Genomic DNA, 17,204 nt, shown 5'->3' with positions numbered 1-17,204 from the left:
TCTAACAAAGGAAAGCCTTGATCCTCCAACGTAACTTTTGTGCAATATTCAAACTCCGTTTCCACAATCCTACTTCACGATAAGTTTGCTAGCTCCACTCACTGATTATTTGGTGAGAGTGCTGCATGGTGACATGGTATCTGTCTCCTTCCCTTTCTTTATCCTTCTATTCCCCCCTTTTTTATTTTTATTTGCAGATTTGCTTTCAGCCTTTAACATGAAGTTCCAGCTGCTGGTATCTGCCGGAATTCTCCTGGTCGCCGTCCTGCCCTGCCACCGCTGCCGAACCCTCAGCAGAGCCCCGGCCGCCGCCGCCCCCCCGGGGCTCCCTCCCCCTCCTCGGCCCGACTTTCAGCCCTTTTTCCTTCGCCTGGGAGAGGAGTACTTCCTGCGGGTGGGAAGCCTGAACAAGTACTACCCGGCCGCCCTCCTGGCTGGCCGCCTGCCCGACGCCTCTCCGGCCACTTTTTGGCGGGCACTGCAGCAGCTGCAGTTCTCCCAGCAACCGCTGGAGCAGAGCCCGGCGGCACCTGGGGTCTACGCTGCCCACCGGGAGACCATGGAGCGGGGCAAGCGAGGCGAAGAGCCCCCCATTTCCCTGGACCTCACTTTCCACCTCCTCCGGGAATTCTTAGAAATGGCCCGCGCCGAACAGATAGCCCAGCAAGCCCACAGCAACCGGAAACTGATGGACATTATTGGGAAGTGACCAACACACATCTTCATCTGCCAAAGATTTTCCTGCATTTAGCACAACAATTATACAGTATTATGTACCATAGTGCTGCTCTGATATCATTTGTTTATTTTTATATAGCTTTAAACATAGACGATGTACATTAAAAGAGTCTATTTCCCGTTATCCGCATGCACAAAGTGTATTTCAGTGCATTAAAGAAAAGGAAACGTATTCTGTAATTTATTCTTCTTTATTTTTCCATTTCAAGGTCACACAATTCTTTTAAGGCACAAATGGTTAGCATTTTGAAGAAATGTTTCAGCGTATCAGTTGAAATTCAAGGCAATTTACAGTTTAAGTGTTTATAATATAGCCCAAGAGATATTTTTTCCTTTTTGGGGAGGGGGTAATCACTGTATGTTATTTTGAACCAACTTTTTTCTTGTAAGCATTTCCATAATAAAACATATTTTCAGCGCTCGGTCAAACTTGTTGTGTAAGAGAATGTTTAATATTATATATTTTTTAATAAAAACTGCAAAGTGATGATTGTTTGTTTAAAAACATTTATGTCCGGCACCAAGCAACGTGCACGGCTGCCGCGAGTGACTGTAGCACCCATTACCGAGCTGGCCCCCTGCGCTTACCTGGGGGGAGGGGGGAGGCGATAACCTGACGACATCAGGCCCCGAGTCGAGGGAAAGGAACACTTCCGTGCAACGGCCCTGGCCGGCCCTCTTCCTAGATCAAGCATTGCAAGAGGCCTTGGAGAGCCCCAGAGCTGGGGGCCCCCACCTCCCACGCTATTGCCCTCATTTCTTCCTGGGAGGATTCGCTCTGCTCCTACAGAGTGTGAGCTCTTGGGGCCCTTTGCAGTAACTATGGCCGCTAACCCCAAGGATCAGGTCAGGCCTGGGGGGCGGGGCGCCAAGTGTGCATGGGCGGGACTTGGGAACGACAGCCATGGCTCTCTCTCTCTCTCTCTGCGTGACAGGACTGGAGACTTTAGTGCGCTCGTCATCTTTGTCTGCTTCGCCCTCAGCCAGACCTGATTTCGTTTGCAAATTAAAGGACTGGAGGAGGTTGAGGCAAAGGTGGGGGGCGTGGTGGCAAAGCCGCCGGCATGAAGAATGCAGGGAGCAGAGAGCGGCTTGGCGACTCCCTGCTGCGTCCCCGATGCTTACTTGCCGCTTCTGTCGTTTTGTGTTTAAAGTAGCAGCTGCCTGTCCACGTGGCATGGTAGGTGCAGGGGTCGGGGCCTACTTCCTTTCACTTCTGGAGCCGGCCGCAGCCTGGAGTGGTGCAGAGAGCTGCAGATATTGGCTTCCTGTTCACATGGCATGATAAGGCTTGCAGTCTGGGATAGAGGCCTGTTTCACTTGCTTTTGAAAAGCAACCTGATGGAGCCTGGGGCAGTGGGAGAAAGCACCAGGGAGGTGCCCTCCTGTTTGAATCAATGAACTCACCGTTTTCAGATAGTGGAAGTGGTTATCTGCCGGTGGAGTTGGGTGATTTCTGCAGCAAGGGCTTGCTCCTAGGGTTTCTTTCCATGGGTGGCAATTAACCCTGTGGTCTGGGACAGCTGTCTTGCTTCCACTTTTCCTGGGAGAAAGGGGTGGTCCAACAGGCATAATCCCTTAAAAACTGGGGAGAGGAGTGAGTTGCCTCTCAGGAACCTTATCGCAGTTCAGCTAGTTCTGTTATTTCTGAGAGAGATTCTCCCTTTTCCTGTGAAAATCAAAACTACTGGGAATGTAGTAACATACAGTCCTTGCAGGATTTCAGCTGTATAGGTATCAACTGATCCTTCTCCCCACCCCATGCTCCTGTTTGTGGTTGCTTAAGCCTTGAAAGATCAATGATTTGTGCTGGTTTCCTGCTTTCTGATGCTGACTCTCTCCATGCCTTAAGCTCTTTTAAAGTGACAACACCTGCAACAGACAGGGTTGTGGATCAGTTTAAATAGTTAAACAGTAATGAAAAAGACAATGGTGGTTGTCTTTCCTACCTGTAGTTGGAAGCAGAATCTGAGCCCTTTACTCTGGCATCATAAGAACATTTGGGGTGCTATGTTGGGTGGAGCCCAGAGTTCCTTTCTGACAGTAGCCAATCTGGATCACTAGAAAGTGGCCAGCAAATCCTGAGGTGTGGGTCCAATTCTTTGTTGATCACTCCTAGGGATAAACAGTGGTTTTCCCCAGGTCCCTGGCTAATAGTTGTTTGTAGACCTTCCTTTGGAATTTTCTGGGCCCCCATTTTTTGAGTACAGCAAGGTTGGATGCCTTGGCTACGTTCCCCTGTGGCAAGCTGCTTAATCATGATGAATGAAAAGTACATAAGAATATAAGTTGCCATACTGGGTCAGACAGAAAGTCCATTAAGCCTAGAATTCTATTGCCAATAGTGGCCAGTCCAGGATACAAGTACCTGGCAAGTACCCAAACATTAAATAGATCCCATGCTACTAATGTCGGTAATAAGCAGTGGCTATTTCCTAAGTCAATTTGAGTAATAACAGCTTATGCATTCTCCTCCAAGAACATGTCCAAACCTTTTATAAACCCCAATAATGTAACTGCTTTAACCGTATCCTCTGGCAACAAATTCTAGAGCTCAATTATGCATTGAGTGGAAAAAAAAAATTCTTTGATTTGTTTTAAATGTGCTACTTGCTAACTTCATAGTGTGCCCCCTAGTCCTTGTATTATCTGAAAGCATAAAGAACTGATTCACATTAACCCAGTGATGGCAAATTCCAGTCCTTGAGTACCACATACAGGCCAGGTTTTTAGGATATCCCCAATGAATTTGCATGAGATAGATTTGCATACAGTGGAGGCAGTGCATGCAAATCTTTCTCATTCATATTCATTGAAGATATTCTGGAAACCTAGCCTGTTTGTGGCTCTCAAGGACTGGAGTTTGCCATCACTGCATTAACCTGTTCTAGTCCTCTCAGGATTTTATAGTTCTCCATCATATCTTCCCTCAGCCTTCTTTACTCCAAGCTGAACAGCTGTCACCTGTTTGGCCTTTTTTTTTTTTTTTAATAGGGGAGCTATTCCATCCCCATTTGTATGTTCTCCATTTGTTTATAAATCTGCTATTTGCTAGTTTCATGGAGAGTCTCTTGGGACTTAAAAAAAATTTTGGAGGTATTGATCTGCCACTTCTTCATTGATTCTCTGAAAGATGAGCACAGGAGGACCTTGGCCAGAGTATGGCACCAGTTTAGCATACTGTGTAGTTAGTACCCCTTTTCTCAGATATGGGGATCCAAGGATGTGGCATACTAAGGCTTTTCATTAGGCATGGCGGGTGTGATCTGTCCCCAACTTGTATAGACTGTAAGATCATCATTGGCCTGAGTGTACAAGGCAGTGGCACACTTCTATTTTCTTCACAATTCTATAGATCTGATGGATGTATAGTGCTGTAGGGATACAGTTTTATATCTCTTTCTATATATACAGTATATATATATAGACTCTGTCCCAGCAAGCATACAATCTAATTGAGGCATACACACACAGACATAGGGTCACTGAATATGATTTTAACAGGGGTGGTAGCAGCTCATGAGTTATTACAGGATGCAGCCATGTGCTCATCTTTGTCCTTTGTTACAAAACAGACATTTGTAGCATAGCCCTCCCAGCAGCTCCACCCAGCATGGCACCCCATATGTTCTTATGCTGAAAAGATACGGTTAAACCCTGCAGGCATGAGATGCAACTTTACCAGCATGGAGCACCTGAATCACCATCTCTTATCCTGGAATGGTGAAGTTGTGCCAATTGGGATTGGAAGGGTCCTTTTCGACACTCTGGGATCCATTGGGCTACTGCCCCTCCAGTTCTGAATCCAGTGATATCCACAGTGGTGGTGGTGTAATGATCGGGGGAGGATTGTTCTAATTCTACTTTGTGACATTGTCCCAGGCCTGACTCCACTGGTATCCTAGGGACCAGCTGGCCAAAACATTCAGCAGAATTGTCCAGATTATTTCCTGCAATCCTGTTGTCTCCCAATTAATGGTAGCCAGCCACTAAGGGAAAAATAATGGAGACTCTGCTGAAGAAAAGAATAGTGATCTATCTACAATCTGGTGGGTTGCTGGACCCAGGGCAGCATGGATTCACCAAGGGAAGGTCCTGTCAGACAAATCTGATTGATTTTTTTGATTGGGTGACTAGAGATTTGGATCAAGGAGGAGAGCTTGATGTGGTCTACTTGGATTTGAGCAAAGCTTTTGATATGTTCCCACACAGGAGGCTTGTGAATAAAATGAGAAGCTTGGGAGTGAGTGCCAAGGTGGTAGCCTGGATTACAAACTGGTTGACTGATAGGAGACATAGTGTAATGGTAAATGGAACCTACTCTGAAGAGAAAACAATGTTAAGTGGAGTGCCACAGGGTTTGGTTTTGGGACTGGTTGTGTTCAATATCTTTGTGAGCGATATTTCGGAAGAGATTGAAGATAAACTTTGTCTATTTGCGGATGATTCTAAAATCTGCAATAGCGTGGACATACCTGAAGGAGTAGAAAGAATGAAAAGGGATTTAAGAAAACTGGAAGAGTAGTCGAAGATTTGGCAGCTGGGATTCAATGCCTAGAAGTACAGAGTCATGCATCTGGGGTGCGGTAATCCAAAAGAGCTGTAAGTGATGGGGGGTGAAAAATTGATGTGCACGGACCAAGAGAGGGATCTTGGGGTAATAGTGTCTGGAGAATTGAAGTGTTATTGTTTGTAAGGTTTTGGGTGGACCCTTGGACACTGTGGCAGATGACCATGCCCATGGGGGGAAGTCCCATGAGGGGCCACAGGTCAGGCTCAGCTTTAGGACACACAACACAGAATTATCTTTTATTAAACAGAGTTGAGAAGCCACCAGAAGTGGCAGTAGTGAGTAAAGATGAAGCCCGGCTGGGCTTGTAGTCCCTCAGGACACTGGAACAGCGATCCCTCAATAGCTGTGCTGTAGTGGTGAGAAACTGAGATAGTGAGTACAGTGGAGCATACACAGGGTTCTGGTATAGAGCCTCGATGTTTGATTACTCACACAGCGGTTTCTCCCGGAAGGTAACACAGAAGCTGGAATAGAGGCAGGCCCTAGAGGAGTGAGTACCTGGTTCCAGGGAACAGCTCTGAGAGAATATAGATGGTAACTCACTGATGGTGTAGGCAGCGGTTCTTCCAAGCAGAAGTGAGCTCAGGCAGCGAATCTGGGACATGGGCCCTCGAGGAGCGAGTACCAATTCCAGACAGCGACCTAAAAGAAAAGAGAGAGGCCCCCAAGGAGCGGGTACCCCGATAGAGTAAGTCCAATTAAGGAGAAGCAGAGTAGCTAGATACGGAGAGCGAATCCCATCCGTAAGGAGTCCCTTCACCAGGAGTCCTTCATCATTGCTAACTCAAATACTAGCAAACAGAGTAGGCTTTTGTATCCAGGATGCGTGATGTCATCACAGGGGGAGCCCCTGAGGTTCGCGCCAAAGAAAGAATAAGAAGCAGGGCCGCGCGGCGTGTGTGCCCTATGGTAGCTGAACAATATGGCGGGATGCAGCGCCCAAGCCGGACCAGGGATGCCGGAGAGGACGGCAGGCAGATGCCGTGGCAGCCAGACATCCATCAACCGCAGGAGGAATCGCCAAAGAGGTAAGGAGGGCGGAGTGGAGACGTCGGGCAGCGTCAGTCGTAACATGAAGATGGGAAAGCAATGTGACAAGGTGATAGCTAAAGCTAGAAGAATGCTGGGCTGCATAGAAAGAGGAATAACTAGAAAGAAAAAGGAGGTGTTAATGCCCTTGTACAGATCCTTGGTCAGGCCTCACTTGGAGTACTGTGTTCATATCTCATGAGGGCCAAAGATAGGATGGAGGCGGTCCATAGAAGAGCATCCAAAATGGTGTGGGGTCTGCATGAGAAGACCTGTGAGGAGAAGCTGAAGGATCTGAATATGTATAACCTGGAAGAGAGAAGGTGCAGGGGAGATATGATATAAACCTTCAGATATCTGAGAGGTTTTAATGATCCACATTCGACAAACCTTTTCCATTGGAAAGAAATCAGAAGAACTAGGGGGGCACGAAATGAAACTCCAGGGAGGATGACTCAGAACCAACTTCAGGAAATATTTCCTCATGAAGAGAGTGGTGGATGCCTGGAATGCTCTTCCGGAGGAGGTGGTGAAGAGGAAAACTGTGAAAGAATTCAAAGGGGCATGGGATAAACACTGTGGATCCCTAAAGGTTAGAGGATGGAAATAAAGAAAAGAATGCATAGGGTTAACTTGCTGGTGTGGCAGTTACTACCCTTAACCAATAAGCATTCATACTCTTGATGCAACTCCATCATGGCTTTCTGCGTCAATGTCAGGGGGAAAAGGGGAATTGGATTTGAACTGCAACCAATGTGGGCCCCGACCTTTATGGTCTGGAGAAACAAATAAGTATGGGGGTAACTTACTGATGCAGCAGTTACTACCCTAAACTAATAAGCCTGATACTTTGCTCTCTACTTCAACGGCAAGGCATAACAGGGAATTGGTTTCAAATAGCAACTGAGGGCCCTGATTTTTACGGTCTGGGAAAATGATAAACATGGGGGTAACCTACACAGCGCAGCAGATATTACCATAAGCTTGCTGGGCAGACTGGATAGAACATTTGGTCCTTTTCTGCTGTCATTTCTATGTTTCTATGTAAGGTGGAACAAGGAGATCCTGCCCCTGGTAAAGACAGATTGATCTTAGCTGTCATACCTTGAGTTCCACTCCAGAGACAATCCATCCCTCTCAAGGTTTCCTCCACGCATTACATCCCTTCAACAGCACATGGATGGGTGGAGTAGGTGTGAAAGTTAAAAAAAAAAATTTCTGATAGATTTAGCACAAATGGTTTCAGGGTGCCTATGATTAATGGGCATGATTGTGTTGCTGTATGGGTCTCTCGCTCATGTTTAATCAGCACCGTGACTATGATGCATTTTCTGATGTGGCAGTGGCCGATGGAATTTGTCAGTCCTCACTCATAATTAAACATCACTGTGCATTCAAAGCATGTCCTGAGCATGGCAAATGGCAGCCTTGCTGTGGCTATAGACTATTTATCTATGGCCACACAGGGAAATCCCTTGTAGCAGGACTATAGTTTACATTGCCAGGACAAGAATGGCACCAAGACACTTACATTGTTTTACAGATGCTTGGGGTTGAATTGTCTTGGTTCTTCTGATGTGTCCTGCTGTCTCTAATTAGATTGCCAATGTATCCTGTTTTAGCTGTCAGTGTGTGCTGGAAGTTGCCATCATGAACAGATGCTTCAGTTCTCTGGTATTGGATCACCACTCATAACAAGTTCCAGAAAGCATATGGATTTGATGCATCAACTGTTGGCGGATTTATTTCCATTTCCTTAAAGAATTAATTTCTCTTTTTGCAAGTGGTTCCTGTTTCCAGGTGCTGGCTTCAAAAGAGTATGCAGTGATCTACTTGTTTCTAGAGATGTGATTTAGTTCGGCCTTCATTATCGGCCTGCCATGGGAAATTTTGTTTTTCTGCAGTTCGGGCAAATTTTTTTCGGCCGCCCCAAAAAACAAATTTTCCCAAAATTTCGGTAAAATCCTCTTCGTACATCCCTATTTAACTATAATCCCCCCACCCTTCCGACCCTCCCAAGACTTACCGAAAGTCCCTGGTGGTCCAGCAGGGATGGCACAGGCCATCCATTGCTCCTACCATGTGACAGGGGCCGACCAATGACCATCTTCATTATCTCATGACTTGAGTCAGTATACATAGGTAGGCGTTGTAAACCCAGGGTTTTAGGTTGTCTCCTCATCAGATGCAGTTTCGCTCCAGTGGCATGGGTGGTAATGAATGAGAATCATTTGCATTGAACTATTCTGACCGGATGGCATTCACCTGTAGAAGATTGGGTCAGGATCTTATTCTGAATGAGTTGATTTAGACGGCATGGCATCCACTTGTCTAACATGGACATGTGGCATGTGGCACATTTAAAACTAATCGGATAAAGTTCTTTTTGACTCAATGCACAATTAAACCCTGGAATTTGTTGCCAGGGGGTGTGGTTAGTGCAGTTAGTGTAGCTGTGTTTAAAAAAGGATTGGATAAGTTCTTGGAGGAGAAGTCCATTACCTGCTATTAATTGTTGGCTTAGAAAATAGCCACTGCTATTACTAGCGACAGTAATAGACTTAGTTTTTGGGAACTTGCCAGGTTCTTATGGCCTGGATTGGCCACTGTTGGAGACAGGATGCTGGGCTTGATGGACCCTCGGTCTGACCCAGTGTGGCATTTTCTTATGTTCTAATGGGTTAGGATGTGCCTCTAGAAGGGTGGTTTAGGTAACCAAGGTACAAAAGAGGGTGGTGGAAGCAGGGTAATTGGATCAAGGCTGCAGCTTGATATTTGGGGGACCTGGGCAAGCTTGTGGACTCATTTAGTAAGCATTTTTCCCATAGATACAGAATGGGAGAAAAGCCTTAGTGAATCAGGCCCTTAGCGAGCTACTTGGATCCTGTGGCAGGGGTACCTGAGCCTTAGGGGGAGGGTTAAGGTTAAGCAGTATCATTTGCAACAAGGCTCATTTTAGAACAGAAGGCGGATCATCTGATGCTGGGATCTAGGCTCCAATGTGACATCAGGCCTGTGACTCTTGATTCAGCCATGTCACAGGCCCTGAGGGATGACATTCTTACTTCCATGGGGTGGACTGTCTGGAAGCCCTGAATCTAATTTCTCTGACTGGATGACTTTTGGTCCCAGGTGGACTGGTGGCCCTGCTTGCATGGGGTGGGCTATGCAGAAAACCATGATCACCAGGTATATTTGTAGCTATATGTTAACAGAGGTTCAGGTACATAGGTAAGACTCCCTTGTCAGGGTTCATGAATAAAGCGGTAGCCTTTATTATTCCATTCAAATAACTGTCCCTGAGTGTTCACTGAACTGAGTATTTCTCAAATGCATGCAGGCCCAGACATGCCATGGATGCCACAGTTACTTGCGCTATATTTTTATGTTCAGAAAAGATTTTTAATCAAAAAAGAAACTAGAAAAGAAAACATTCCCTGAGCTCTTGATCCACAAAACAGTCACATATACACTCCCTAGTTCATTTAGATACATATACCTAGAAGCATGAAGTAAAACAGAATATTAGTAACGTAGTAGATGATGGCAGAAAAAGACCAGTTGACCCATCCAGTCTCCATTTGCAAGGAGTTTTTTCCCCAGCAAATTATTCTAGAAATGAAAAATCCATAGCTGCTCTGTTAGCTGACAATCCTATCACTCATGGAGAGATTTCTTCTGAAGAGTGGATTTTGGTATTGACTTGTTTCTTTTCCAACTTCCTTTGATTAGATCTCCAATATTCCTGAAAATAGCCATCTAGGAATGATCGCTGCTTCATCTGTCACTGAAGACAAACCCCCACCCCGCTCATTTCATTAAAAAAAATATATATAACTGTCATCAAAACCTTTCAGCTGTGTATGTGTTTCTGGTTAGCTGAGTTATACCTTGCAACATTACATGCATGAATTACACTGTGACTGAGGGACTCTGTGTTATTTCAAATCACTGTCAGGAAGTCAGTTGAGGTTGAATGAGGGAACAGGCTCCCACATTCTTATACCCTCTATGCTTTATACCCTTTTCTGTGTTCTTCTTAAACACGCTTATGATACACAGGGATTTAATTACCATCACACACCCTCCCCTTTTCTTGACAATATTTTATTATACTGGATGTGGCAAAACTCAACATGTTTTCTTCTGTCTAGGTAACTGCTTCTAACACAATTAAGGTTTGCTGAGAAAGCGGCAGATGACCCATCTCTATCTTGGAATCACTCCTTCTCCTTGTTGCCGGTGGGTCACCTGCTGCATCTGAACGTCTCTGACACACAAGACAATAGGAGGCCACAGGACTGAGAGAGTCATTCCGTCAAGGAGTTCAACCAGGAGAAGGAGAACACGTGCCGAGCCGGTTCGCTATTACCACTTTCACTGCTCTCCACAGTCCCTGGCACTGAGGCTTCAGACCCCATCTGCAAAAGAAGAGAACAACTTTTAAAAATGTAAAGGGTACCACCAAACCAAACCAAACCAAAAGCTCATATTAGTTTGGAATTAGATGGGCGGTTACACTCATTGTTACAAGAAGATTAGGTTATAGAAGACACAGCTGTGATCTTCGGAAAAGGTAAAGAAAGCCACCCTGGTAAAAGTGAAAGGTTTCGGTAAGATCCCGATCTTGCAAGACCTTCTAATTACTCGCTGATCGTGGACCATGTATAAATCCAGAAATAAGCACATAAGATTAATTATTTTAAGGTAGCACAATGATCCTGAGGAATCCAGGGAAGCTTTAGGGTGAGAAAGCCAAGGAGCCCGGCATGGCATTGTCTTCCAGTGAAGATATTATAGATCATAAAAGAGCTGTAAAAACCACAGAAAAAAAATTGCATAATTTGCTTTTCATACACAGAACACGTTTTCTAACCGCAGTCCAACTGACTAAAAGAAAGAGAAGCCTTTGACTTACTACTAGGATGTTTAAAATAAAATTTACAATGCTGATAACACCCAGCAAAATATTCCTACTCACTATTTACATAAGCTCTCACTCTCCTGTATTTTGCTCAGAAGAGAAAGCAGGGATGTGAATTTATATGGGCAGGCCCTAACATTAAGTGACAAGTCAAGTACTGCGCACAGTACAGCTCCTAACTTAAACCACAGCACTCTTCTTTTCATCAGTATTTGACTGCCTACCAAAATAAAGCATATATCAGTTTGAAGAAGCTACTAGGACCTGTATTTAGGGATGAAAAGAGTTATGCCTTGCCTTATGTTTATGTGCAAGCCATTCAACTAGTGTACAGAAGAAAGTTTTTCAATCTCCAAATAACATAAGACATGCAATAGCTTACACTAGTCTACCTAGCTAGGGCAGACTTGTCCAAACCTCTATGCTAATTGCCTTGACCACATCCTCTTGTAACAGATTCATAGCCTGATTGTGCAGAGTGAAAAAGCACTTTCTACAATTTGTTGTAAATCTGGTAATTGTTAGTTTCATTGAGTGTCCCCTTATTTTAGAATCATTTGAAAGTGTAAATAACCATCCTTTATTTACCGTTTTCCCTCTACTTAACGCTCTATAAACTTCTATTATGTCCCCTCTCAGCTGTCTCTTTTCCAAGCTGAAGAGCCCTGACCTGTCTAGCCTTTCTTCATAACAGAGCCAGTCCAGTCCCTATATCATTTTTGTTGCCCTCCTCTACACCTTATCTAGTTCCATTCTATCTGTTTTGAGATGGGGTGACCAGAACTGCACATATTACTCAAGGTGTAGCCGCATATGATTTATTTATTTACAAATTTGTTTCCTACAATATCCAGTGGTGTATGTGGAGTACAGATAAAACATACATAATAAAAGTTAAAACATGTTTAAACCAGGAAAATAACCAGAGCCACTGCAGAAGAATGGAAACAAGACTTAGAACCTCCAGCCAAACAGACAATGTCATAATCTACCCCATTAGACTTCAATTAATGAATTACCCACTTAAGCCTCTCCCTGATGATTCAAAAGACTGAGTATAAAGAAAGTGGAGAGCTTCTGTTCAGAAGTTCTTCAAATGTTCGCAGAGATACCTTAGGGGCGGATTTTAAAAGCCCTGCTCGCGTAAATCCGCCCGGATTTATGCGAGCAGGGCCTTGCGCGCCGGTGCGCCTATTTTACATAGGCCTGCCAGCGCGCGCAGAGCCCCGGGACTCGCGTAAGTCCCGGGGTTTTTCGAGGGGGGCGTGTCGGGGCGGAGCCGATTGGCGTGGCGTTTTCGGGGCGGGCGCGGCATTTCGGGGGCGGGCCCGGGGGCGTGGTTGCGGCCCGGGGCGGTCCGGGGGCGTGGCCGCGGCCTCCGGAACCGCCCCTGGGTCGCGTCTTGGCGCGCTAGCGGCCCGCTGGCGTGCGGGGATTTACTTCTCCCTCCGGGAGGCGTAAATCCCCCGACAAAGGTAGGGGGGGTTTAGACAGGGCCAGGGGGGTGGGTTAGGTAGAGGAAGGGAGGGGAAGGTGAGGGGAGGGCGAAAGCGAATTCCCTCCGAGGCCGCTCCGATTTCGGAGCGGCCTCGGAGGGAATGGAAGTAGGCTGCGCGGCTCAGCGTGCGCCGGCTACACGAAATTGGCAGCCTTGCGCGCGCCGATCCAGGATTTTAGCAGATACGCACGGCTACGCGCGTATCTACTAAAATCCAGCGTACTTTTGTTTGCGCCTGATGCGCCTACAAAAGTACGCGAAGGCGCCCTTTTTTAAAATCTACCCCTTAGCTTGTAATTCCTCAGGAAGTGAGTTCCATAGAGAAGGACCTGTAATGGAGAAGTTTTTATTATGTGTCCGAGCTGCGTAACTGAAAAGAGACGCGATAGATACTTTTTCATCACAGGCCCTTCTCTATGGGGCCGAAGACCGGAACTGCTGGCCTCCGCCGGAGACCAGGCCGGCAGGGCTGAAGAAACAAAGACTGGCGCTGATGGCTGCCGCCAGAGACCAGGCTGGCAGGCCAAAGAAACAAAGACTAGCACTGCTGGTCACCGCTGGAGATGAGGCCGGTGGGGCTGAAGAAAAAAAGACTGGCAATGCCGGCTGCAGGCAAAGACCAGGCTGGCGTGGCCAAAGACCCGAAGATCAGTGCTGCTGGCTGCCGCCGGAGACCAGACCGGCGAATGAAGATCACTGCTGCTGGCTGATGCTGGAGACCAGGCCAGCAGGGCCGAAGATTGGAGACACTGGCCACTGCCGCCCAAAACCAGGCCAAAGATAAGCTGTTCAGCTAGGGGCCGGTGTGAATGTGTGGTGTGTATGTGAGACAGGGAGGGTACTTCTGTGTGTGTGTGGTGTGTATATGAGACAGGGAGGGTGCTTCTGTGTGTGTGGTGTGTATGTGAGTCAGAGAGGGTGCTTCTGTGTGTGTGTGGTGTTAATGTGCGACAGGGAGGGTGCTTCTGTGTGTGTATGTGAGACGGAGGGTGCTTCTGTGTGTGTGTGGTGTGTATGTGAGACAGGGAGGGTGCTTGTGTGTGTCAATGTGAGGGAGGGAGGGTGCTTCTAAGTGTGTGTGTACGAGAGAGAGATGGAGTATATTTCTGGCTGGCTATGGCTATGAGAGAGAGAGGGGGCATGTGTGTGATTGAGCCTGTTTGTAAGTGAGATAGAGAGAACGTGTGTGATTGAGAACTTGTGTGAAAGTGAAATAGAGAGAGCATGTGTGTGATTGTAAGCCTGTGTGTAAATAAGAGAGAGAGAGAGCATTATGTGATTGAGAAAGACTGGTCAGAGAGGTGATGTGCGTATGTGTGAGAAAGACTGATCAGGGAGATAACTGGTATGTGTGTGTTTGTGTCTGTGTGTGTGTGAGAGACAGAGAGAAGAGACTGGTTGTGGTCCCTAAGGAAGAGGACCGTGAGGACAGCTTCAGCAGCTACTGCTGCTTCTGGTGTGGCCTCCAAGGGAAAGGAGTAGGAGAACTGCTGGAGAGAATAAGTAAAGGTAGCTTTTTAAGTTCATTTTTCTTCATTGACTTCCATTTTAATTATTGGGTATTATGTGATGTGTCTGCTGTTTTGAAATATTTTATTGGTGTTTGAAGAATTAAAAAAAATGTAAGACTTTTTAATTGTTAGATTTTGTTCTGTTCATCAGCTGTTTTGAAACATTTATTCATATAGTTTTACATTATTTCTGTGTGGGAATCTAATATAGCTTGGCTTTTTCTGTTTTCCTAATTGGAGGTGTATTGGTGTTTAGGGCCTGGTCTGGGGATTGGACCTAGGCCACGTGACTGATGAGAGAAGCAGATTTCACCTTGTGCTGTGGAAGGATTGGTCAATTCACAGTGCTTTGAAAGAAAATTCACTGCTACTGAAAACATGACCTTTCATTTGGGTCTGATTATTTTTGGAGGATGGGAAAAATATAGTGAGGTTTGAGTGTGGAGCATGCCACCAAACTCAAGCACCAGTGGAAGTGAGTATTTGGTGGACTCCTGTTAACAGCAGTTGTACAACTAGGATCTCTACCCTCCACTACAGTTCTCACATGCTTTTATGACTTTTTCTGAGGTTGGAACCACAATCCCAGAATCCATTGAACATATGTAGGTATTTACCCTCAAATCATTGATCATCTCTGAACAGAGTAGCCAGTGGAGAGCTTCTGTTCAGAAGGTGAGCATTTCAAGCATGGAAAAGATAGTGTAGGGAAGCCCCTAAAATTTGATCTTCTTTTTAGGTTTTAGTGCACAAGACATTTTAGGTGGGGGGGGGGGACGACTTGTTATTATGATCTTTAACACGTTTGAGAATATATTTGCTATTGCAGTACTACTAACAAATGACAAATGCATGGCATTTTTACAGGTATGAGCATTGTAGTTTAATGTGATAATGTGATTTGGGGGGAAAATGGTGTGTGTCCCCTTAAGTGTATAGGATTTGCTGTTTGGGTGACCAATGTGTAAAGGGAGATATAAAAGTGGGAAGGTTTTGGTGGGTTTTGCCCTTTTCTGTTCCTGCCCTTTCCCATGTGGGGTAGGAAAAAGGCTCCTCCAGGGATGTAGTCAGCTGAGGTAGTCAGCCTGCAGCCTGGGGGACCCAGGGATCCTTCTCAGTGGAAGAGGCCTGAAGGTGGAGAGGGTTTCTTACTCCTCCTGAGGATTTGACCAGATCCAGATAGGAGTATCAGTTGTTCCTCCCTTTGAGGAATAAGACCAAGGAGAGCAGGAGTGGGATAATTTCGAGGGAAAAGTGCATCAAGAGATCCATAGTGTGGGTATGTTGGGAAGAAGCATACCTGTTATGGAAGCATTATGGTTGGAAGTTGATGCAGGAGGTCGAAGACCCTAGAGTTGTGAGTAGCTCTGTGATCAGGAAATTGCATTGTGGTCCCTTTTGGATGTGAATTTTGATATGGGTATTAGGAAGAAGTGCACCCCTTTCCTCCCTACCAGTGTTGGGGAACTGAGGTAAAGGTGAAGAAAAAATGAGAAGTGTTAACTTGAGCTTTGGTGCATAGGCAGGAGGGTTTAGTTTTGGAACATTGAACCCTCTATGAGGTGCTGAAGGAATGTATGAGAGATTTGGTGAAATATGCTTAATATCTGGAGTGTTCCATTATACCCCTGATTAATGGTTATGATGGAAGGAAAAGAAAAATGACTGAATGTTGATTCCCATGATGTATTTTGTTATGCTCAGGCTTGTGGACCCTTGGCCGACGAGAGGATGGAATACCTTTCGGAGGGTCCATAGGCTCTCTCGTCAGGTGGCGAGGCAGAACAGGAGGCAGGACCAGTTGACCCTTGGCACTGGAGGCTGAGGTGAATACGGAGGCGATGAAGAGTTGAGACGAGGCGCTGTGTCTTCACCACTGGTGGTCTGCGGTCCCCCCGGGAGGAGCCCGTAGGGACCCGACCGCTGGGACTTAGGTGGGCCCTTGGAGACGGAGTGTATTTTGTTATGCACCATCCGGTGCTATAGAAGGCTGGGGCACAGTCACTGTACAATTTAGGTAACTAGTGTGTGCACTTATCTTGAATGCCACGTAGAGAGAGCTGGCTTGAACAGTGCTGAAGTTTTCCTCCGACACTATAGTGTTTCGGAGTCTTATACTCCTTCCTCAGGGATCTCCAGGTAAAAACGAGCCGTCTACATGAATTCCATGATGTCCGGTCAGTACTTAGATCAAAAGCAGCGAATGCTTATGCGGTGCACTGTGTTAATGTGACCTGTCAGCGTGCCGTCACACGCTGGCAGGTCACATTACTGCCGTCAGTCACATTACTGTCAGTAATGCCGTCAGTCACATTACTGCCGTCAGTAATCAAGACGGCACGCTGGCAGGTCACATTAACACAGTGCACCGCATAAGCATTCGCTGCTTTTGATCTAAGTACTGACCGGACATCATGGAATTCATGTAGACAGCTCGTTTTTACCTGGAGATCCCTGAGGAAGGAGTATAAGACTCCGAAACACTATAGTGTCGGAGGAAAACTTCAGGACTGTTCAAGCCAGCTCTCTCTATGTGGCATTCAAGATAAGTGCACACACTAGTTACCTAAATTGTACAGTGACTGTGCCCCAGCCTTCTATAGCACAGGATGGTGCATAACAAAATACACTCGCAACCTATGATTATACCTGCCTAAAGTATTACATGCTTTATCTAATAAGCCACAAGTACATTGAGGCCATTTATGACGGTTGCGGTATATATTTATTAAGAGCTCTCTCCCAGCTGAATATTTATATTTTGATGAGTTTTATAAACCGTCATTCGGTTTCGCCATCACAATGGTTTAATAGCAGAAAGATATATATTCAATAATTTTTGTGAATTTTCATAAGAACATAAGAACATGCCATACTGGGTCAGACCAAGGGTCCATCAAGCCCAGCATCCTGTTTCCAACAATGGCCAAT

The 17,204-nt window shown here is 45.9% G+C and overlaps 2 protein-coding genes across 5 annotated transcripts in view; one reads left to right on the top strand and one right to left on the bottom strand.

The window, feature by feature from the left end:
- Positions 1-217: 217 nt before the first annotated feature.
- Positions 218-709, top strand: CRH (corticotropin releasing hormone). Its single transcript, XM_029592703.1, has one exon. The coding sequence runs from the start codon at positions 218-220 to the stop codon at positions 707-709; it is 492 nt and encodes a 163-aa protein (XP_029448563.1).
- An 8,997-nt stretch (positions 710-9,706) lies between these two features.
- TRIM55 (tripartite motif containing 55) overlaps positions 9,707-17,204 on the bottom strand; it is a 160,870-nt gene continuing 153,372 nt past the window's right edge. For all 4 annotated transcript variants that reach the window (XM_029591393.1, XM_029591395.1, XM_029591394.1 and 1 more), the window contains one exon: positions 9,707-10,761. In XM_029591393.1, coding sequence (XP_029447253.1) covers positions 10,668-10,761 — 94 coding nt within the window. In that variant the 3' untranslated portion in view covers positions 9,707-10,667. The remainder of the gene's footprint in view (positions 10,762-17,204) is intronic.

The sequence above is a fragment of the Rhinatrema bivittatum genome, chromosome 2, assembly GCF_901001135.1.
Source record: "Rhinatrema bivittatum chromosome 2, aRhiBiv1.1, whole genome shotgun sequence".
Lineage (NCBI taxonomy): Eukaryota > Metazoa > Chordata > Amphibia > Gymnophiona > Rhinatrematidae > Rhinatrema > Rhinatrema bivittatum.
This window is presented reverse-complemented; position numbering and strand designations above follow the sequence as displayed.

Bases quoted from the DNA above. Each gene is read 5' to 3' on its own strand.
- CRH (XM_029592703.1), top strand. From the start codon at position 218: ATGAAGTTCCAGCTGCTGGTATCTGCCGGAATTCTCCTGGTCGCCGTC.